At 39.7% G+C, this 20,543-nt stretch overlaps 2 protein-coding genes across 2 annotated transcripts in view; one reads left to right on the top strand and one right to left on the bottom strand.

The window, feature by feature from the left end:
- Positions 1-2,139: 2,139 nt before the first annotated feature.
- On the bottom strand, positions 2,140-20,376 carry DHX33 (DEAH-box helicase 33). The gene is made up of 12 exons (XM_087952846.1): positions 20,109-20,376; positions 17,124-17,134; positions 15,280-15,507; positions 13,419-13,589; positions 11,433-11,618; positions 9,810-9,921; positions 8,689-8,848; positions 7,787-7,875; positions 7,207-7,334; positions 5,744-5,947; positions 4,975-5,061; positions 2,140-2,956 (listed from the first exon to the last, which is right to left on the bottom strand). Exons 1-12 carry the CDS (start codon positions 20,374-20,376, stop codon positions 2,642-2,644), a joined length of 1,959 nt encoding a protein of 652 aa, XP_087808972.1. The 3' UTR covers positions 2,140-2,641.
- MIS12 (MIS12 kinetochore complex component) overlaps positions 20,314-20,543 on the top strand; it is a 15,754-nt gene continuing 15,524 nt past the window's right edge. Inside the window, exon 1 of the mRNA XM_026672428.2 lies at positions 20,314-20,419. The gene's annotated coding sequence lies outside the window, so the exon portion shown is untranslated. The remainder of the gene's footprint in view (positions 20,420-20,543) is intronic.

Below are 20,543 nucleotides of genomic sequence, written 5' to 3'. Positions count from 1 at the left end.
AGTTCTGACAGACCTCCCTACGGATATTTATGATCCAGATTCCAAGTTCTGATGCCTCCTCCCTGTGTTCATGTGACTGCATTTTGGGTGCTTGGTAACCAGCTCACATTTACAGCCATTTCAAAGTCCCAGTTTTGTGACTGCAATATATGAAGATTTTTTTGTCAGAAACTGGCAAATTACTTCTGATTTCCAGCAAAACAACACCATGCCCATTGAGGGAAAGCTTTAATGACTACGGCAGCTACTTAAAAACTGTCCTATTTGCTTTATGATCATTGTGTTCACTTAATGACCACATATATATAGGCATAACCTACGACCGTTAATTTCTGGCTCAGTTATAGACGTAAATTGAGGGCTACCTCTAGTGGCTGAGTTGTGTTTGAAATGGAGTCACAGGCTTTGCTTCCAGCTTGTATGTCACCACTCATTTCTGGAGGCTAAAGGCTTATCATTATGCACATTCTGCAGTGGGTCCGTTTTATTAAATGTTGAATAATAATAATTCCTCCTTGTTCTGGGGAAAGGGATTGCAATGCTCTGATGAGGTTGAGAGCTATGCTAGCAGTAGTATGTTTTACCAGAAGGGTCAACTATGCCGGACAAGTCTTAGCAGAAAAACCAGACTAAATGTAATCACCCATTTAATATGGTGAGAAAATAGAAAAAGTCAACAAGAACCATGTCAGACATTAAGGTTCCTGGGTATCTCTTGACAAGGGGGTAACAGGACTCAGGACTATGGCTAGGTGACCAGGATCTGGCCCTGTAGGATTATTGGACAAACAACCACAGACAAGATGAAAGCATACTGTGTTTGAAAATTATAAGCAATGAAGCAAAGCTACTTAAAGCAAATGTTTGAACATTGGAAATGAATTTATCTAAATTCAAGTGTTAGAAGAATAATTTGGAGCTCCATGAGCTGGGGTGATGCAAGGTCAAATAAAAAAATGAAATAGAATTCTTTATTGGCCAAGTGTGAGAAATGGGGTCCAGAGAGTTGGTTTTATAGGGGGACCTGTCCTTGGTGTGAGCTTGGGAATGTAGTTTGTGTATGTGCATGTTTTAATGATGCAGATATGCAGATGAAAATGCTTCTGCCCTGGGCTTTGAGAGTGGCATGTGAAATCAGAACAGCAGATCACTCTCAGATGTGTAGATTCCCCCTCTGGCATTTGAAAAATGCAGACAAATTGAGGCGTTTGTTCTTGAAACTGTTTCAGAGAATGCTATTCTTGCAGCCTCTTCTGAAAAAACACCTAAAAGTATGCACCCTACTCTTGGATGTTTTTGGGAGGCTCCACAAGCTGTGCAAGAACACAGCCGGCTGGCACAAATTCTGGAGAGTCTAGAGCAGGGGACATTAACCCACAGACCACTATTGGGCTGTGGCATATTTGGAACTGGGCAGAGGTGGACTGCACTTTCATTGACAAGAGGTTCGCTGGGCGTGAGTGCGCGCGCCACCCCGTTTTGAGCCTAGGAGGCCTCCTTGCACTTACCTGGGAGTCAGAATCAGGCACGTGGGGACTTCTGGGAGGGATGGGGCAGGGCGAGCTGGTTTTCGGAACTACCAGTTTGCCGAACTGGATGTAAAATTAACGTTTAGTTCACCCAAACCGGCTGAATCCCACCCCTGGATGGAACCTTTCAGTCTAAAGATTAAGCTGTATATAGGATAGGTTCACACATCATGCCAAGTCAAAATTGTTTTGAAGACATGGCTGGGTTCACATAACTCATTTATCCCAAATCTGACAATTCCACTATGGCTTATACTATGGGTCCACCTAGCACTATTTTCTTGGTCCTCCCTGATTGCTAGCTAACCTTCAAGGACTTCTTTGGCCCTTTTCCCTGGAGATGTCAGGGTCTTTGATCTAGGACCTACAGCCTGTAAAGCTGCTGTTCTAATACCGAGAAAAGCACAGGCTTTTCATTTGGGGAGGATCAAATCCAACATAATTTTTAGCATTAAGGAATCTATATGGTAAAAAACATCTGGTGAAACTACATTCCTGAGTAACCACATATACTTCCAGCCTTATTCCACCACCACCCCGCCTTTTAAACATTAGGCACAGATTGATATCAATGTTTGAGCATGAATTGAATAAAAGAGGAAAAAACACATTGCCATCCTAAAAATAAATATTATTTAAAATTATTTTTCTCACGTTACATAGTAATGGTAAGATGCAGTACTGAGAAAGTCTGTGACAAGGCAGTTTTCAAAATATATAGATTTACCAAGTTTTGTCCTAAAAACGTATCAATTTCTCTTTTCTTTATATGGCATGCTTTCTAAAAGACTGGAGACCAAGGCAGACTTTACTTATATAAAAACCTCATAATACATTTGGAATGGAAACAGAGGAGGGCTAATCACAAAGCATTTCAGAGAGGCAAAATCTGCCTGTGGCCTCTATTTATCTCTTCTAGGTAGGTAAAGCATGTGGAACATGCCCACTTAAGGTCCTATTCCAGAAGAGACAGTGAAAGAAACATTATGAGGTCCAGCTTACTTCTGCCAGCGGGAAGTCAGTTGGTATAGCAACATTCCTGTATATTCAGTTAACCAAAGTCATGATCCCAGGTCCTGTAGGCAACTAATTTTTTTCCCTTATCCCCAGTCTTAAGGTCCATTTTTGGCTGCTCTGAGCTTCCGGCGGAAGTATTCGGGGGCTGCGTCATATAGCCAGTCAGCATCCACCACACAGAGATCTCTCATGTAGCATTTGCTGGTGTGCAGCAGTTCATTGTACGCAACGCAGGCTGGTTTGCAATGGAAAAGGACCGAAGAAGGGTGAATGGCCACTGGCTGATGGGTATCAGTTGTGGCATAGGTGCCATCTGGCTGCAGCTCAGCTGTATACATGAAGAGGCTATAGGCCAGGCAACGGCGGATAGCCCAAGTATCAGAGCGGGAAGACTCCAAGGGTATCGAAAGCTGGATTCCAAGAACAAAAACATAGCAATAAGAACAATTCCAGAATTGAAGCTTTGGGATACATCAGAGGCAGGATAACATTCTGTTGTCCTGAATGTTGTGGAGGCGCAGTGGTTAGAATGCAGTACTGCAGGCTACTTCTGCTGACTTCCAGTTACCTGCAATTTGGCAGTTCAAATCTCACCAGGCTCAAGGTTGACTTAGCCTTCCAGCCTTCTGAGGTTGGTAAAATGAGGACCCAAATTGTGGGGGCAATATGCTGACTCTGGAAACTGCTTAGAGAGGGCTGTAAAAGCACTGTGAAGCAGCATATACGTCTAAATGCTATTGCTATTCTGGCTTACGGAATACATTAGGAATTTTCAAGGCATGCTAAGATTTCTTGCAAATATCTGTATTAGTGGAAGTGAAGTCACCAAAAATGGACAAACTGACCAAGTTCTCCAGGAAACCTACCCATCATTCTTGGCTTGGTTTTATTTCTGGGCAATCGTATATATTTCTAAACAAGGACACTCATTCCCATTATTTTCCAATTGTGGGGGTCTATGGATCTCACAAGCTCATGTTTTCCAACCCCCACCCCCAAAAAGTGAGGCCAAGAGCTTGTCAGATACCGCACTGCTTACATCTGAGTTATACCATTCTTTAGCATCAAATACAAACCTATAAAAACTAGATATATCTCTCATTACATCCAGGTACAGTACATCAATAGAAAGTGCTCTGCAATTATTATAACCAGACGACTGTAAGCACAGAAAAATACTTTGCCAATATATATAAATGACATGAATTTGCTTTATCACAGGTCATGTCACTGTTGGTCTTGACTGATAGCAATAATAAAGGACATGGAAAAGTAATTTCTTGTTTTAATCCTGAAATCTAAATTTTCTATTGTTCCTAGTGACCTCCATCTTAAGCAAACCTCTCCTATATGAGACAGAAACAGTTACAGTGATACTGTCAAATACAAACCCTACATTGCTTCAAAACTATTATATACATGTTTAGAATGATTTTAGGAAGGATTTAGGTAGGTGGGATATATTGCAATTATCTTTGTTGGGCAGGATTTCTTTAATCAAAATGAATGTTTTACCAAAGATGTTTTTATTTCAGATACTACTGATATTGGTGATGGATGCCTCATTTGAACAATGGCAAAGGGAAATTTTTAAATTTAAGTAAAAGGCAAGTAAAAAAAAAGAATTAAGTAAAACTATTGCAAAATGCTAGAAAGAGGAGGTTTGAGTTTATAGATTTAAAACAATTTTGAAACCTGTTGTTTGGCTTGGATGAAAGAATAAGTGACCCTCAAAAACAAGAAAGTATTAGATTAGGAGAGCCATGAATTAAGATTGGATGGCATGCCTACTTGTGTTATGATGGAAGTTAAAACGAATGCAAAATTCAAGAATTATTTTGTTAAGTGCCATTCTTAAAATTTGGAATAAATATAAAGCTCTTCTCTAAGATACCTCTTTGGGGCCACCCCAGGAAGCCCTTTTTTTAGAAAGGAAATGATGGTGAGTCTAAACTGGTTGATGTATGGTGAAATAATGTATTTTATTCAAGCTGAATCTAACTTCAAGTCAAAAGAAGATTTGGATCAAAATTCAAAAGGATTGCTTGTCACTAGTTTCTACATCTACAACTGAAAGAAAAATTTCTTTCAGATAAGAAAATTTGTGGTTTTGAAGCTGTTAATTTTTTTTTTTTGAAATTGTGGTGTGTTAATGATGATCATCTTATATGTTAAAAGTTTATAAAATGCCATTGAAATTGATTTTAAAAAGGGAATATATTAAACATTGTAGGATTCAATGGGAAAATTGGTCATAATATAATGCTTAAGCAGGGTGAAAATATGTGGACCAAAGCAGTGAAATTTTCATCCACCCACACTAGTTTAAAATCTGCAGCATTAATAGGACTTTGATCCAGTTAAAAACAATACATTTTGATGAACACCTGATTCAACGTGAATCACTTTGAAATCTTCCAACATTTACCTTTATACAAATATCCCTTAGTTGAGCTCTGACATCTGAGACCAGCATCATGTTTCGACTGTTCACAAAATTTTCTTTGCACCATTCCTAAAATAAGCAGAAAAGAAAGGAGGACAAAGCAGAGATCAGGAACATCAAGAATCAAGTAGCAATTGCCTTGGAATTCAATTTTGTAGAACTCTCAAATCTCAATCCTCTATACACGAGGCACTGAAAGTCTGAGTCTATTCATTCCCTATACTGGGTTCCCTGATTCAGATCCATCATTCCCTCTCAAGGCACAAATCAGCATTGGCCAGATAATCTATAAGACAGGAATACTACATTAGACAGGAATACTATCTTACCAAGTAGTACTAAACTCCACAATCAAGCAGTCAGGGAAGTATCAAGGAGAAAGTAACACCCACATCGTAAGGTGAGAAAATATTGCACAGTGGACATGCTAAAGATATAGGTTTACTTGTTTATTTCCAATATTTATATCCTACTCCAGTTCTGACATGCCAGGTAGCTAATCCGAGAATAAAACATAAAATATAAAAGGAAAGGAAAGTAATAAAACACCTTATAAGGCAACAAGAAACAACAAATGGCTGGATGCATGCTTGAACCATGTAAGCAAGTTGAGGCCATCTGTACCAGGTGAGGAGAGAATATTCCAAATATTGGGGCGATCACTAAAAAGGCATGCCACCTGATTCATACAATGGGGGAGGAATTTTTTACAATCCAGCACTTGCCCAAAAGAAACAATTTGAAGTCTTACCCGATTGCCACTGATGTTTTTGAAGGCCCGGTAAATGTTGAGCAAAGTGATGTGATCCCCTTCGCTGGAGATGAATTTCTTTCGGACGGCCTGGACTTCATCCCGACGGGAAGGAGGATTGTAGAGGACGCTGTCCACAGAGAGCAGTGACACAATGGTCAGGATCTCCTCTGTACAGTGGAACTTGGGAGACATTAGGATCGTCTGCCAAGACAACAAACACCACACTTGAGCATACCACTGCTCAGTTTTGACACTCTAAAGCTCAGTTAGGTGCTCCCACAAAGTGTATGCCGGATACTTCAACATACACTGTATCAAAAGCAAAGTTCAAAAACCCATTATCTACTGCAGGACAGAATCATCAACACATGGTGAGGTAGAAATGCATTTCTTCACTAATGGAAACAAATACCAGTGCTTATTGGGAATTATTTCCTATAATGCTAATATTATAACTGTTACATCATGCTGGATTCTAATTACTCCAAGAGAACATTTACTGAATCAATTGCCAAAAGCGAACATCACAATAAGAATCAGCAAGGGTAAAAAATATCCATTGTTTTTGTGAATTCTGTTGCTGACGGGTGTGGAAGATTTACAGGGAAATAACACATAATTTAGCCTCCCTCCAAAATACTTGACTGAAGTTTGTGTTTCAATCTGGTGCATAAATCTTGAAATGAGAGAAAGTCTCATTGGTTCCTCTATTGGATTCTATTCAAGGTCACTCTCATAAGAATCTTACACCTGATTTAATGTGTCTTCTTCCAATTTATTATGTTATTTGGGGACTATTATTTTTCTGTTTTTCTCCTCTCTATTCAATATTGTTCTTGGATTGGCAGAACAACATATTCCTATTCAGTTTCAGAAGCAGAAAAGGATGGGCACAATTTTATATAAGCATGAAATAGGAAAGAATAGAAAGATGGCCCCAACTCTTTTAACCAGCATAACAAAAAATATCACATATCTCTGTGCCTCAGCCCATTCAGAAATTGAGCCAAACAACACATAGTGAAAAGGAAAAGAACTAAGGTTGAATTCAACTGTGTTTTCATGCATTTTCTATGCTGTGCATTTTATGATGACTTCTATAGGGTTGGTATGTACCAAATTTTGATAAATTCCATTCCCCACCATCCCATCAGAGCTGAAGAAGCTTCTTGGATGAAAAGTGAAACATCTTCACAGAAAAACAAGAAAGTCCAGTTGCGTCTGGAAAAAGCACCTTTGGGAGACCTATTCATTGTATAAGCTGATGGGTCAGCTCAAATACCATTCCCCCCATCCCACCAACATGTTATAAAGTGCAATAAAACAATCTATAGAAACGTGATGTTCTCAACAAATTCAAACCCAGAGAAATGGCTGAATTTCAAAATAAAACTTTTTTAAAAGGGCGGTGGGGCTAATGCGCTTTTTCAGAGAAACAGAAACAAAAATTGACATGTTACTTTGGAAAATTTGGGCTCGAGAGGAAATGCAGCCATCTTTTTTCCCAAAGGTGTGAGGATCAGCTGGTCGTCTTTCTTTTCCACCGCACCCAGAAGAGCCAGTTGCTCGATGGCAGCCTGCAGTGCCTCTGTCAAGGCAAACAAAGATGAAGTTCACGTGACTGATCTTTCCTAAGCAACAAACCTCCCGAGTCCCAGCAAGAACTAAGATAGTGTCAACAACTGTCGTGAAGGATCACCTGAATTCTTTAGCTCTACTTTGTACAGGGAAACCATGGGATTTATTTGTTGTGTGCCTCCTGGCCTTCTGCAACATTTCCTATAAGCTGAAAGTGTTGGATGCTCAAAAATTACAACATATCTGCTCCTTCATTGGGGTATCATGTTTCTGATTGTTCAAAAGGGTTTTCAAAAATATACTCTCCTGCTTTTCCAGATGCTCGTATAATATAGAAATAATAGCTCTAAAGCTGTAAGAGTTCCACGTTTTAGTCCACAGCCAACATCTCTTATTTTGGCTCCAATTTTTAACAACAGTGAGAATCTTTATCCAGTTGCAACATGGTTGAGGCTTACTTACCTGGGGATGGCTTCGACACAAAGTCAAAGGTAAGGACATTTGGGATTCTCAAAGCCAACAGATGGAGCACCACACTGGCCAAGTTACACCTGCAGAAGCAAAGAGAGTTTCAAATGTTTTGAAACTCTACCAGTTCAAGGCAAGACACAATATATCAATAAAGAATTCATCTAGCTTGCAAAAATGGCTACTGCATCTTTCTTCAGCTTGTGTGCCCTCCAGATGTCTGGCTTTCAACATTCAGAATATCTTAGCCAGCATGGATGTTTTGGGGAATTCTGGGATTTGACATCTGGTGGGCTTTCCTAGGTATGAAAGAACGTACTATGGCTCATCTTCTACTTTTCTCATCTTTCTACAGAGAATATAGCTCAAAATCAGAAACAAGAATTTAATGCTATAAAAGACACAAAGGATTGGGGTTGTATTTAGACAAATTCACATGGGATTAATTGGTCTTCTAGGATGTCCAGGTTCTGAGTCATGCAGAGGAGCAAAGTTTAAAACCAGCACATTTATTTATTTATTTACAGCGGAGGAATGACTGAACAACAAATAACATCAAAGATAAAGAAAAATCTTTTGAAGCTTCACTCTCATCAAGAAATCTAACTTGTTTCCTTATCCACAGCCCATCTCTATCCCTGATGTGCTTTTTCAAAAGGCAATTAGATTTTGTTTTTCCTTCAAGACGTTTTGCTTCTCATCCAAGAAGCTTCTTCAGTTCTGACTGAATGGTGGAGGATGGAAGGATTATAAATTCTCTATGGAGATTCTCAGTCATCACGACCTGGTTGGCTGAGAATCTCCACAGACAGCCCATCCCTATGTATTGATACGGTGCCTATGGAGGACTGCCATTCTGGAAGTTTGCAATGACACTTTACCACATGATACTTCACCTTTGGATCTCTGGTACTGTCATCTTATCAAACTTCTCAAACTCATCTTCTGTGTAGAGACGGTAACAAAATCCACTATCTTCTCTCCCGGCTCGACCTGCCCTTTGCCAGGCCTGGGCCTTTGAGATCCGCTGCACTGCCAGGACCTCCAGGCCACTTTCTAGGAAAGGCAAGAAAATGGAAGTTTCTGCTTTTTGAAATGGAATTTCCTGTTGGGAGACCTTCTCTGCTATAACCCCTGTCCCTTTGGAACATTCTCCCTTCATAACTGACAATGATCCCAATCCTGTTGGTTTTCGCAAGGCCTTGAAGACCTGGCCCTGTGCCCGGACTTGAACAAAGTATGTGAAGTAAGTAACAGTATGTGAACCATACTGTTTTCTGGCTGTATTGATATCTATGATGACAATTTGTCTCAACTGCCATATATATTTCTTTTCATATTATACTGGATTTTTCATTGGTTTTTATGATTGTTCACTGATCAGGGTCACTTGCTTGAGATGAGTAGCTACAGAAAACAAATCCCTCCAAAAGAAGTGGGATACCCCTCCAAAAAAACCTAGGCAGAACCAGGATTATACACAAATTCAATTTAAACATTTGAATACGTTTAATAGTCTTCCTAAATATCTTCTCTTCTCTCGCCTTAAAAATTACATGGGTATGATAGCCCAAAATACGGGGAGCCACTTGCAGCTTTAAGACCTGAAATTCTGCACCCACAACTTAAGGTTAAATGGCTGTATTTATATTTTCATGTGATTTGCTAGATACTTATAGCTTAGTACTTTTAGCCTTGGTTTTCAAATTGATTTCAGCTGGTGCTGACACTCACCAACTCAATCCCATTATTCTCTTTCTAAAGCAGAGAATGGGAGAGAAGTTACTTGTTTAAAGCTCAAGGTTGACTCAGCCTTCCATCCTTCTGAGGTCAAGTAAAATGAGGACCCAGATTGTTGGGGGCAATATGCAAATAAGGCTTCCACACTGTAAAGCACTACGGAGCGGTATATAAGCCTAAATACTATTGCTATTGCCTATAACAATGTCTGGGACCGCCACCAGAGCCATACCCCTTCAGAAATCTCTGTGCAAGGCCAAGTACTACATATACATACGAGGTGTATATTTCTTTGCTTTGACCATCCCTGTGTCCACAATGTATTTTATGCCTGCAATGGTGATGGAGGTCTCTGCAATGTTGGTGGAAAGAATCACTTTGCGATAACCCTGGTAGAAAAAGAACATTGCTCAGTTTTTTTTTTTGTTTTTTTTTTTAGCTTTTCTAAGATGTTCATTATTCAAAACAAGCAAAAGTAGATGCAAATATTGGGAAAAAGCAATAAGTCTCTTAGTTTGGGGTATAAGGTTGTAGGCCCTCCAGAAGGACATTTTCAGTTTTGAAGGCTCAAATATATAATAGTCTTATTATAGGAAACTCATGACTTGATTTCAAATAATATTTTCTTCCATAAGTACTTGCCAGGTGATTACCTTACTCCACTCCACCTCAAGTTACACAAGTGGCAAAAAAAAAAGATCCTTAGCCATGAGCATCACTTACAGAAATCTTTCCAAGGGGACCCACAGACATTCATGTCTCTTTTCTAATGTCAAGACATATCTTCTTTGCCTGGACATTTTCTATTTATAATATTTTAAATAAGGCATTCATACTTTTCTGTGCTGCTTAAGGTGTTTCATTGCTTTGTTTTATTGTTTTTAACACTTTAAATCATACAGATAATCCTTGACATACAATCACAATTGGCACCAGAATTTCTGTTGCTAAACAAGGCAGTTGTTAAGTAAATCATGTCTGATCTTATGTATTTTGACACAGTTGTCAAGCGAATTTATCTGTACTTAAGAACGTGCTTATTGGGGAGATTACAAGTAGAATAAACAACTGCACTATAAAGACATTTACTGGTGTAAGCCTTGTCAGAATGGCTTTGAAGGATCTTCAAAAAGGAGGTAAATCGGCCATGCACAATGTGTAGCCTTAGGATCACACATATAGTGATCACGGCCACTAAATTTTAATGTTTTTGTTACAAAAATTGAAACATTTGTCAAATATTGGGAAAGTAAACAGTCTCTTTGGAATCAAGCTTGGCTCCCCCTGTCTAAATCAGGGGTGTCACACTCGCATCGTCACAGCATCGTTACGTGATGTATCACGACTTTTTTCCTCTTCGCTAAACCGGTCGTGGGTATGGCCAGCAAGTGACTTATCCGACTTGCAGGCCGCGGGTTTGACAGCCCTGCTCTAAATGGACAGATATGGAAATAGTTTGCTAGTGTTTTTTCCTAGTACTGTATATATTTTTCAAATTATATTTTGCAGCCCAAACTATACCTACGGCCCTTGGATTTCCTGAGGTCTCTTTTCCAAGTAATAACTAGAGATGATCCTATTTAATTGTCTGGCAATTGCTAGGTACTAGGTCAACGGAACCAAGCATATGCATTATATTTAAATAATATGAAAGAATTTAACTTGAATCAAAATTAAAATGTAGTTATTTTAGGCTCAGTTTTTTGGCATGCAACTCTGGCTTGTCATATGCATCCATTATCTATCTGTGAACTATCTATGCCAATAATTCAAATTAACACTTCAGCAAACTTCATTTTTAAGGTCAGTGCTGTCCACAAAGAGACGGGAAGTCAAGCTCATATTGAAAGAGAGTTTACAATTTCATTGTGATTTTCCACAGCATGGCTCTGGTTCCTACCTTGGGCGCAACCTGGAAGACCCGGAGTTGCTGTGAATAAGGCAGAGAAGCATAAAGGGGCATGACCACCATCTGAAGGCAACCATATGGAAGATGTTTTGCAATGTCCCGACAAGTTTTAGTCATTGCTTCAATCTCTTCCTGGCCTGTCAGAAACACCAGGATATCCTGAGAATAAGGTGCTTCCTTTATAGAAAATAAAATATATATATTTACATTAATCTTACAGGTGAGGATCATAACTCAATGGCCCCAAAAGCAACTGATTTTTTGGTTCAGTTGAGATTGTGGAATACCCTCATTTTTCTCATCTCCCTCCAGATCTCTTGATGTGCTGGTACTTAAAAAAATCTTTGCACTTGAGGTCTAACATTTCAGAGTTTGTGTTAACATGTCATAATCCTGTTGAGTCTGTATTCTGAGCATTGCCGTGGTGGTGTAGTGGTTAGAATGCAGAACTGCAGGCTAATTCTGCCAACTGCCTGCAATTTGGCAGTTCGAATCTCATCAGGCTCAAGGTTGACTCAACCTTCCAGCCTTCCGAGGTTAGTAAAATGAGGACCCAGATTACTAGGTGCAATAAACTGACTCTGTAAACCGCTTAGAGGGGACTGTAAATCACTATGAAGCAGTATATAAGTCTAAATGCTATTGCTATTGTTCCCCATAACCAAATCCATTACAGGTAGTCCTCAACTTACGACCACAATTGGGACCCGAATTTCTGTTGCTAAGCAAGGTGGTTAAATGAGCTACGCACACTTTTATGACCATTTTGCCAAGATTGTTAAGCAAATCATTGCAATTAAGTGAATCACATGGATATCAACTGAATCCAGCTTCACCCATTGACTTTGCTTGTCAAAGACCTGTTGGGGAAGGTCATAAATCGTGAACACATGACCCCAAGATGCTGCAACTGTCTTAAACTCATGCAGGTTGCCAAGCACCCAAATTTGATCATGAGGTTATGGGGATGCTATGTGATGGTTGTATGTTGGAGGGCTGTAGGTGTGAGGGTTGTAATTCACTTTTTTCAGTGGTGGTGTGATTTTGAACAGTCACTAAACAAATGGTTGTAAGCCAACTGTACTATAAGGAGCAGAGACTTTATTACTGCTATTCCAAAGTTTCTGAATGCCCAGCCTAGTGAAGTTTGGATCTGGTCTCCTTTCTCTATTTTCTGTTAACATAAGAAACACTACACTTATTTTTTGAAAGTATCAGGCCAATTATTTTTGAATGCTACCATTAACCTTTATTAAAAGCCCAGATTAGTTCCATAGAAACTTGGGCTTCTACACTTTTACTAATAAACATAAGTTGCTAGTAGTCTATACTTGTTTTACAGGGGAGAATTAACACCTTCTCCACAGCCAATACACAAGCAGTGAACCTCTTAGCAAACCATAATAAAAATTTGTTGTATTGCATGTAATTTTAATGGCTTTCTTCAAGGGACTGGCAAAAGAAAATTGTTATTTAGTGAAGTCACCTTGATATTTGGAATAGTCAGTGGAAAGTTTTCAGATTTAAAACCTTTTGGGATTTGGAGAAGTAATAAAATAGCAGCATTTTTAATGCATTAACACCCTGATGACTGAGAGAAGTTCTAAGTATTTATAGGAAGTGGTTATACCAGGCTTCCTCAACCGGTGCTACTACAACTCCCATAACTCTTAGCCTCCTATTTAGGTGTGAAGAAATTAAATTTAAATTCAAATTGTTTACAGTATCAGACATGTGCTTTCAACTTTTTGTCCAGCCATAGAGCTTATTGGGTGATGCTAGGCCACTCTCCATTTCCCAGTTTAATCTACCAAACAGGATTGTTACAATGGTAATAAGGGGTAGAGGGAAAGAAGCCAAAATAAATTTGTGTACTGTTCTGAGATTGCAAGACCAGAATTAATTAAATCTCTCCCTCCCTCCCTCCCTCCCGCTTAAAGAAATAGCAGTCAAGATAGAAACAACCCAGAGATGTACCTGATGGATCTGGAAGACTGTCACTAGTGCTGCTTGGAGGTAATCACTCTGAGATTGCTTTGTATAGAAAATCTGGATGGGGTGCTGCCTGCCTTCCAAGTAGAGAACTGGTGCTCCGTTGAAGTACTGGGAGAACAAGTCTACATCCATAGTAGCTGACATGACAATCACCTGCAAAATGTTGGGTTATAACCAAGAACTGCTCTGGGCTAGAAGTACTATTATTGTAAGGGTTTTTGCATTTTGATCTGCTCATATATACAAGCTGCAAATATAAGTAGTCCTTGATGTATGACCACAATTGAGCCCAAAATTTCCGTCGCTGAGGGATATATTTAAGTGATTTTTTTTCCCGTTTTACAACCTTTCTTGCTATAGCTGTTAAGTGAATCGCTGCAGTTATACAGTTAGCAACACAATTGTTAAGTGAATCTGGCTTCCCCATTGGTTTTGCTTGTCAGAAGATCTCAAAAGGTGACCACAGGACTCCGGATCCTGCAACCGTCATAAATATGAACCAGTTGCCAAGCATCTGAATTTTGATCATGTGACCATGGGGATGCTGCAACAGTTGTAAATGTGAAAAAACTGTCATAAGTCAGGTTTTTTCAGTGCTGTTATAACTATGAACTGTCACTAAATGAACTGTGGTAAGTTGAGAACTACCTGTACTTTATTCATTTGTATAGGGTTGAAGACTTTTTAGATCAGATTCCATGCATCCCTTACTTGCCTTCCATGTCAACCTTGGACTGAGATAAGATGAATCTAGGACTTCAATACAGCTAGTCCTTGATTTACAACAGTTTGTTTAGTGACCGTTCGAAGTCACAATGGTATTGAAAAAAGTGACTTATGACCGTTGCAGCATCCCTCCTACGGTCACATAAATAACATTTGGATGCTTGGTAGCTGACTCTGTAGGAGAGACGTAGATCCTGTAGGGGGTGCAAGCAGCACACCGCTGTGCCTCAACACCTATATGGGCCTCAAATACCTACATGATCTCACTTAGCAGTGCTGTCCCTGGCTTGTATATGATCTCACCTGCTAACAGCATCACTTCCTTACTTGTATATTCTTAAGGATTGGTGGGGGGATTCACCAATCCAAATATTGTTTCTATATTACCTTTTTCTGCTTGTAAAAAGTGTATAAAAGCAATAAACGCTGCCCAGGCAGTCAGACATCTTTGCACACTGAAAATGACTGATTATTGAACTCCATCATGACTCATATTTATGATGGTTGCAGTATCCCAAGGTCATCTTTTGCAACCTTCTGACAAACAAAATCAATGAGGATAGCTAATTCACTTAACAACCGTGTTAATAATTTAATAATTGCAGTGATTCTCTTAACAAAAGTCATAAAATGGGGCAAAATTCACTTAACAAATTTCTTACATAGCAACGTACATTTTGGCTCAATTTTGGACTACTTACACCTACCAGGACTACTTTTTCATTAAAATACTTTCAATCAATTGAAGCCTAACTGATTTCTTACATAGTATTTTTTTCTGAAGCAAGAGTCAATATTACAAGCATCTTATTTTTTCTGTTAAAGTCAAAGTCCTTTTTTAAAAAGTAATACTGAATAAAATTCAGCCCTTCTTGACAGTACTGTAATGGAAGTTGAAGATATCTGATAAAAGAATGTCTATTTAAACAATATTGCTGCAAATCCTAAGGTTTTTTTTAAAATTGCTTCTCACTTTCCTCTGCAGCCAACCAGAAAATTTTTGCCTTGTAAATGTTGTTAAGTCAGGAAAAATATAGCCTATAACAGCCTCCAATCAAGCTTCAAGTCTCATTAGCTCTAGTTACCACTCCATTCCCTTTCGGTGTTCAGCACTCACTTTCAAGGGTAATTTCCCAAGCTCCTTCCGTTTCTTCTGGGCTGCTTTCACTACGCCAAAGAGCACATCGGTGTGGATTGTCCTCTCATGTGCTTCATCCAAAATGACCACACTGTATTTATGCATAAGAGGGTCACCAATGGCTTCTCGAAGCAGCATCCCATCTGTCAGGAACTTGATTTTTGTCTCATCAGATGTGAGATCTTCAAAGCGCACAGTGTAGCCAACCTAAGAAGAAAAGCCATTGGGATAAAAAAAAGAGAATTAGCCATGTGGCAATCATTTAGTGGCATCTTAAACATTAAATCAAGCACGACAGAGTAGTAAAGAGGCTGCATACTGTATATATTGGCCCTTTGAGGTTGTCCAGACAAGAAGCACCAGCCATGAAAATGAATACTACCTTCTTTGTAAGGTTATATAATAACAGAATCTTGCAAGTCTGAAAGTATTTCTCCCCTCCCTTACTTTTACTCTTCTGAAAACTAGGTAGGCTCCCCTCTGAGAAACTTTCTTCAACTCCATCCCTCCTTTGGATTCAGATTTCATTTATCAGACCCTGATCTAGGCTGCAACCCTTCCTCCTACCTTCCAGGGTGATTCTCATTGTAATATACTATTACAATGTATTACAAATGTAAAATAGAAGGAGAAGAGTGAGACGAGACAACCTATCACCAAAAAAACCTGAATAAAGTATGAATGTGGAAGAGATGATTTCAAATCTTATTAAATAATCTTAGATAATCAGAGTGTTCTATATATAAATAAAAATTTCTTATACTGTATTTGGTTGCAACTCGTATATCTCACTTTCCATCTCTGGTCCAATAATGTAGCATTTTAAAGCTGTCATATATTTGGGCAAATTTATATAACCTTCTTCAAACTAGCCTTGCTTATGGAGGCAATCAAATAATTTATTTTTACAAAGTGTAATTTCTTTTCAATATTTTCCATTTAATTTATGAATAATGCAATGCAATGTTTAGTATTTCATTGCTTCTTGATGAGCAGCAAATTCCTATAAAGAAACTATAGTAATTCCCACTTTTCTTCCTTTTCACCCTTACCTCAAACAGTAATTGTTATGTATGCTAATTACACTTAGCAACAGCACTTACATACCACTTCATTGTGCTTTAGAGCACTCTCTAAGTTGTTTACAGAGCAGTTTATTTTATCTCCAACAATCCGGGTCTTCATTTTACCGACCTTGGAAGGATGGAAGGCTGAGTCAACCTTGAGCAGGCCAGGATCGAAGACCTAGCAGTCAGCAGTTAGCCTGCAATACTGCATTTTAACCACTGCACCATGGCTCCTAGTTAATATCAACTAAATAGCATTGTTATTATGATTTGATCTCTGGGAAAATTAATAACAAGATTACAACTTAGGAGAGAGAATGGAGGGTGTCAAACCACAGAAACATTGAAACGGAGAAAAGGATCCAAAGAGAAAAAATCTACCCAGGGCAGCCACATTGGCGCGGAAATAGGGGGAGTGGAGTTCAAACAAAGAGAAATAAATAATGCACTACGTTCTAACATCAATTTTCCTAATCCATTTACATGCCTTCTCTTCTATCTGAGACTCGGTGTAGCCAGAGTTGGATTTTAAGTCCATAGCAGCTACCAGTCGATCTAGATGTTCACAGGCTAAGTCAAACTGTGGACTTCAGCCTTATTTACCTGCTGCTTTTAGCATATTCTAACAGTGAGACCTAGTAGAGTTGTGGTGACTAAACAGGGAATTAATTTCTGGGGGGGGGGGGGGAGGGGGAAAGGGGGGGAGGAAGGGCAATTTGAGTTGTCTTTCCTGTGTGTGTGTGTGTGTGGTAGTACCTCAGTTTCCCCTACAAATTATTAAGCAAATAAATGTCATTTTGTTAAATACATCAGATATGGCATCTCCACTGTTTATCCTAACAGAAAATAAAACAGAATTGTTTTCTGAATCCATTTAATAAAACAGTGGCCTCAGTCAACTTTCTCCAACTTGGGTGCCACCCCACACTAAAATTCTCAGTGATAATCATTTTGAATGGAGAATTCTGGATTTTAAGTCCATCCATTTGGAGGTTATCCATGTCGTGCATACTAGTAAATATGTTCACAGGAACTTAACTTCTAAGTAAATACTGTGGGACTTCAGCCTTATTTTACCTGATGCTCTTTAAGCATATTCTAACAGTGAGACCTAGCTTAGAGTTGTGGTTAAGATGTTGAACTAGAAACTAGGAGACTGTGAGTTCTAGACCTCCTTTAGGCATGAAAGCCAGTGGATAACTTTGGGCCAGTCTCTCTCTCCCTCTCTCCCTCTCTCTCCCCCCTCCTTCCCTCCCCCTCTCCCTCCAAGCCTAACCCACAGGAGAAAATAGTATGGTTTCCCCTTGAGTTACTTATAAATAAAGGTGGAGTAAAAAACTATTAAAAAATAAAATATATTTAAAATGTGGGATAAAGATACATTATTACTATTCCCATTTCCTTCCCCCATTAACAAAACAGGTCCTGACAATTATAGTTAACAGTAGTACAATTTATTCCAAATTGGAAAAAAATAGTTTTACACTTTATCTACAGTAGCTGTTCTTTCAGCACCAAGAAAAGGGCGTTAGGTACAACTTCCCAGTCTATGGTATTGTCTTGATACTGTTAATTATAAAGAATATAGCCATTTATTAGCTCCAGCAGTAACTGTTCGATTTGATTTGTCTGTATTTTAGGACGATTTGGAAAATCCCACCATTGGCTGAGTTCCTACAACATGTTAATCTCTAATCCTAGATAAGAAACACTGCAGGGGTCAATAATATGCTACCTCCAAGATACCAAACCCATTTTAGCTTCTTCTAAAGCTTGCGTGAACTTAATGACTGTGTTCTAATGTTGGACTGTAATTCATGAGTTATTTCCAACTACCCAAACATTGTTTTCAAACCTCAGTTCAGGGCAGTATGACATATATGCCAAACCACTGAATAACCTCCAATTAATTACTTTCTGTTTAATATTTTTTTCTCTTTTAACCACATCCATTTGCTAGATTTGGGATGGAATCCTCTTCAATAAATGAGGAAAATAAAGATCTCCCCCCAACTTTAAAGACTAGGTTGCATTTCAAATACTTGGGAATAATTGAAGAGAGGCTAATTAAACCATATCCAACCAAAAAATAGGGGCTGTCACCAGCAACCCTCTGTACCTTTTTGAGGAATCGTAGCAAAAAACTATACAGATAGTTCCTCAATTTATGACCACAGTTGAGACCAAAGTTTCTGTTACTAAATGAAACAGTTTAAGTCAATTGTGCCCTATTTTACAACCTTTCTTGCCACAGTTGTTAAGTGAATCACTACACTTGTTAAGTTAGTAACATGGTTAAGTGCATCTGGCTTCCCCATTGACTTTGCTTGTCAAAAGGACACAAAAGATGATCACATGAACCCGGAACATCACAACCGTCATAAATACGATTCAATTGCCAGGCATCTGAATTTTGATCACATGACCATGGGGATACTGCAAGGGTCATAAGTGTGAAAAATGGACACGAGTCACTTTTTTCCCCAGTGTCATTGTAAAACTTCAAAACGGGTCTTCAAACTTGACAGCTTTAACACTTGTGGACTTCAATTCCCAGAATTCCTCCTCCAGTCATGTTAGCTCAGGAATTCTGGGAGTTGAAGTCCACAAATCTTAAACTTGCCGAGTTTGATGACCCTTGCTTCAAAAGGTCACTAAACTGTTGTAAGTCTAGGACTACCTGTATCAGGAAACCATAAGCTAACATCTGCCAAAAAAAAAAACGTCAACAGCTGTAGTGGGCTACAGCTCCACAATTCCTATCCCTACTTTGGGAAACCTGAGAGCAATGGTTCAAAGCACAGCCTTAAAACCACCCTGGGAGCCGGTATTAAACTCCAACACTCCAGCACAGGGGTCTTCAAACCTGGGCAACTTTAAGACTTGTGGATTTCAACTCCCATAGTTGAAGTCCACAAGTCTTAAAGTTGCCCAGGTTGGAGACCTCTGCTCCAGAGAAAGGGGCGGCTAACAGGAGGATCCCCAGCAAAAGTCACCCTGCAAAAAGTATTCAATGTACTATTTGATAAAGGAACTAAATATATTATAATACATATATTGACTGCAGCAAGAATTGGAATTGGAAACTAGATAGTACCCTCTCCGAAAGTATGATAAAAAAGAAAGTAATGGATTGTGCAGAGATGGTCAAACTTACATTGGAATTGCAAGATAGGGAAGATATGGAATACTATACGGTCTGAGAAAAGTAGTATAATTGATTAGAAAGTAGAAACAAAAATGTAAATATGTTATGTTGACTGAAACGGAAATGTCGATGTCACAGTGCTGAGAAGATTGGGGGGTTTTTTGAATGTGAAAAAGTACAATAAACATTTTTTTTTTTAAAAAAGTATCCAACATAAAAAACAGAGAGCATCCGCGGGTGCCTTTCAGTAGCAAAAAGGGAGCCTTGCATCTACTCGGGGACGGAAGGTAAAGAGAAAGAGGAGCAGCATTCTGACGCTCCGCTTTTCTTCCCTTCAAGGGGAAAAATTCCCTCAGAATAGGCAACTGACGGCAAAGAGAGGCCATGGGACAGCCCCGCCCTCCGCACAGCAGCTGCGCAGAACGAACACAACGCCACAGGCTCCGCCCCTTTCCTGCAGTAAGCCGGGAGGAGCCCTCCCGCTCAACCCCCCTCCCCTTCGGGAAAGGGGCGAGGCTTCTGCCGACTCCTCCCCCTCCTCCACAGCAAGGCTGTTTAGAAAGGGTGGGGGAAGGGCAAGATGATTCCCTCACCGATCAGGACCGCGCAGTCCAAGGTGCGGAGCTGTCCGAGCAGCGTCCCCCGCGCTTGGAAAATCGGCAGACTCCGACGCTGGCTGTCGATCCCTATGGAAGAAGAGGAGAACGACGACGACGACAAAGAAGAGCAGGACGAAGGATGGCGTTTCGTCCCCGGCGTCGTTAGCAACATGGCTCGGCGCGATCCAGAGGGGAGAGGCAGCGTGGTGGACGCCAGCTTCGGTTTCTTGAACGGGGGCAGCTCCCCGGTCCTCTGAGGCATCCTCGGCTCCCAGTGGTAGCGGCGGCGTCTTCGCCGGCGTCAGGTAACATGCTTCGCCGGGCCCCGCCCCTCAGAGTTTTGCCTCAGAAAAACGTTGACTACATTTCCCAGCGATCCTCGAGCCCGTCTCGTCAATGCCCGCTCGCTAATTTCGTAGGAGGCTCTTG

The sequence above is a fragment of the Notechis scutatus genome, chromosome 1 (assembly GCF_049901735.1).
Source record: "Notechis scutatus isolate UNSWTSFEM ecotype Mainland chromosome 1, rNotScu1.2, whole genome shotgun sequence".
Classification (NCBI taxonomy): Eukaryota; Metazoa; Chordata; class Lepidosauria; order Squamata; family Elapidae; genus Notechis; species Notechis scutatus.
Note: the sequence above shows the minus strand (reverse complement) of the source record. Positions and strands in the feature narration are given on the sequence as shown.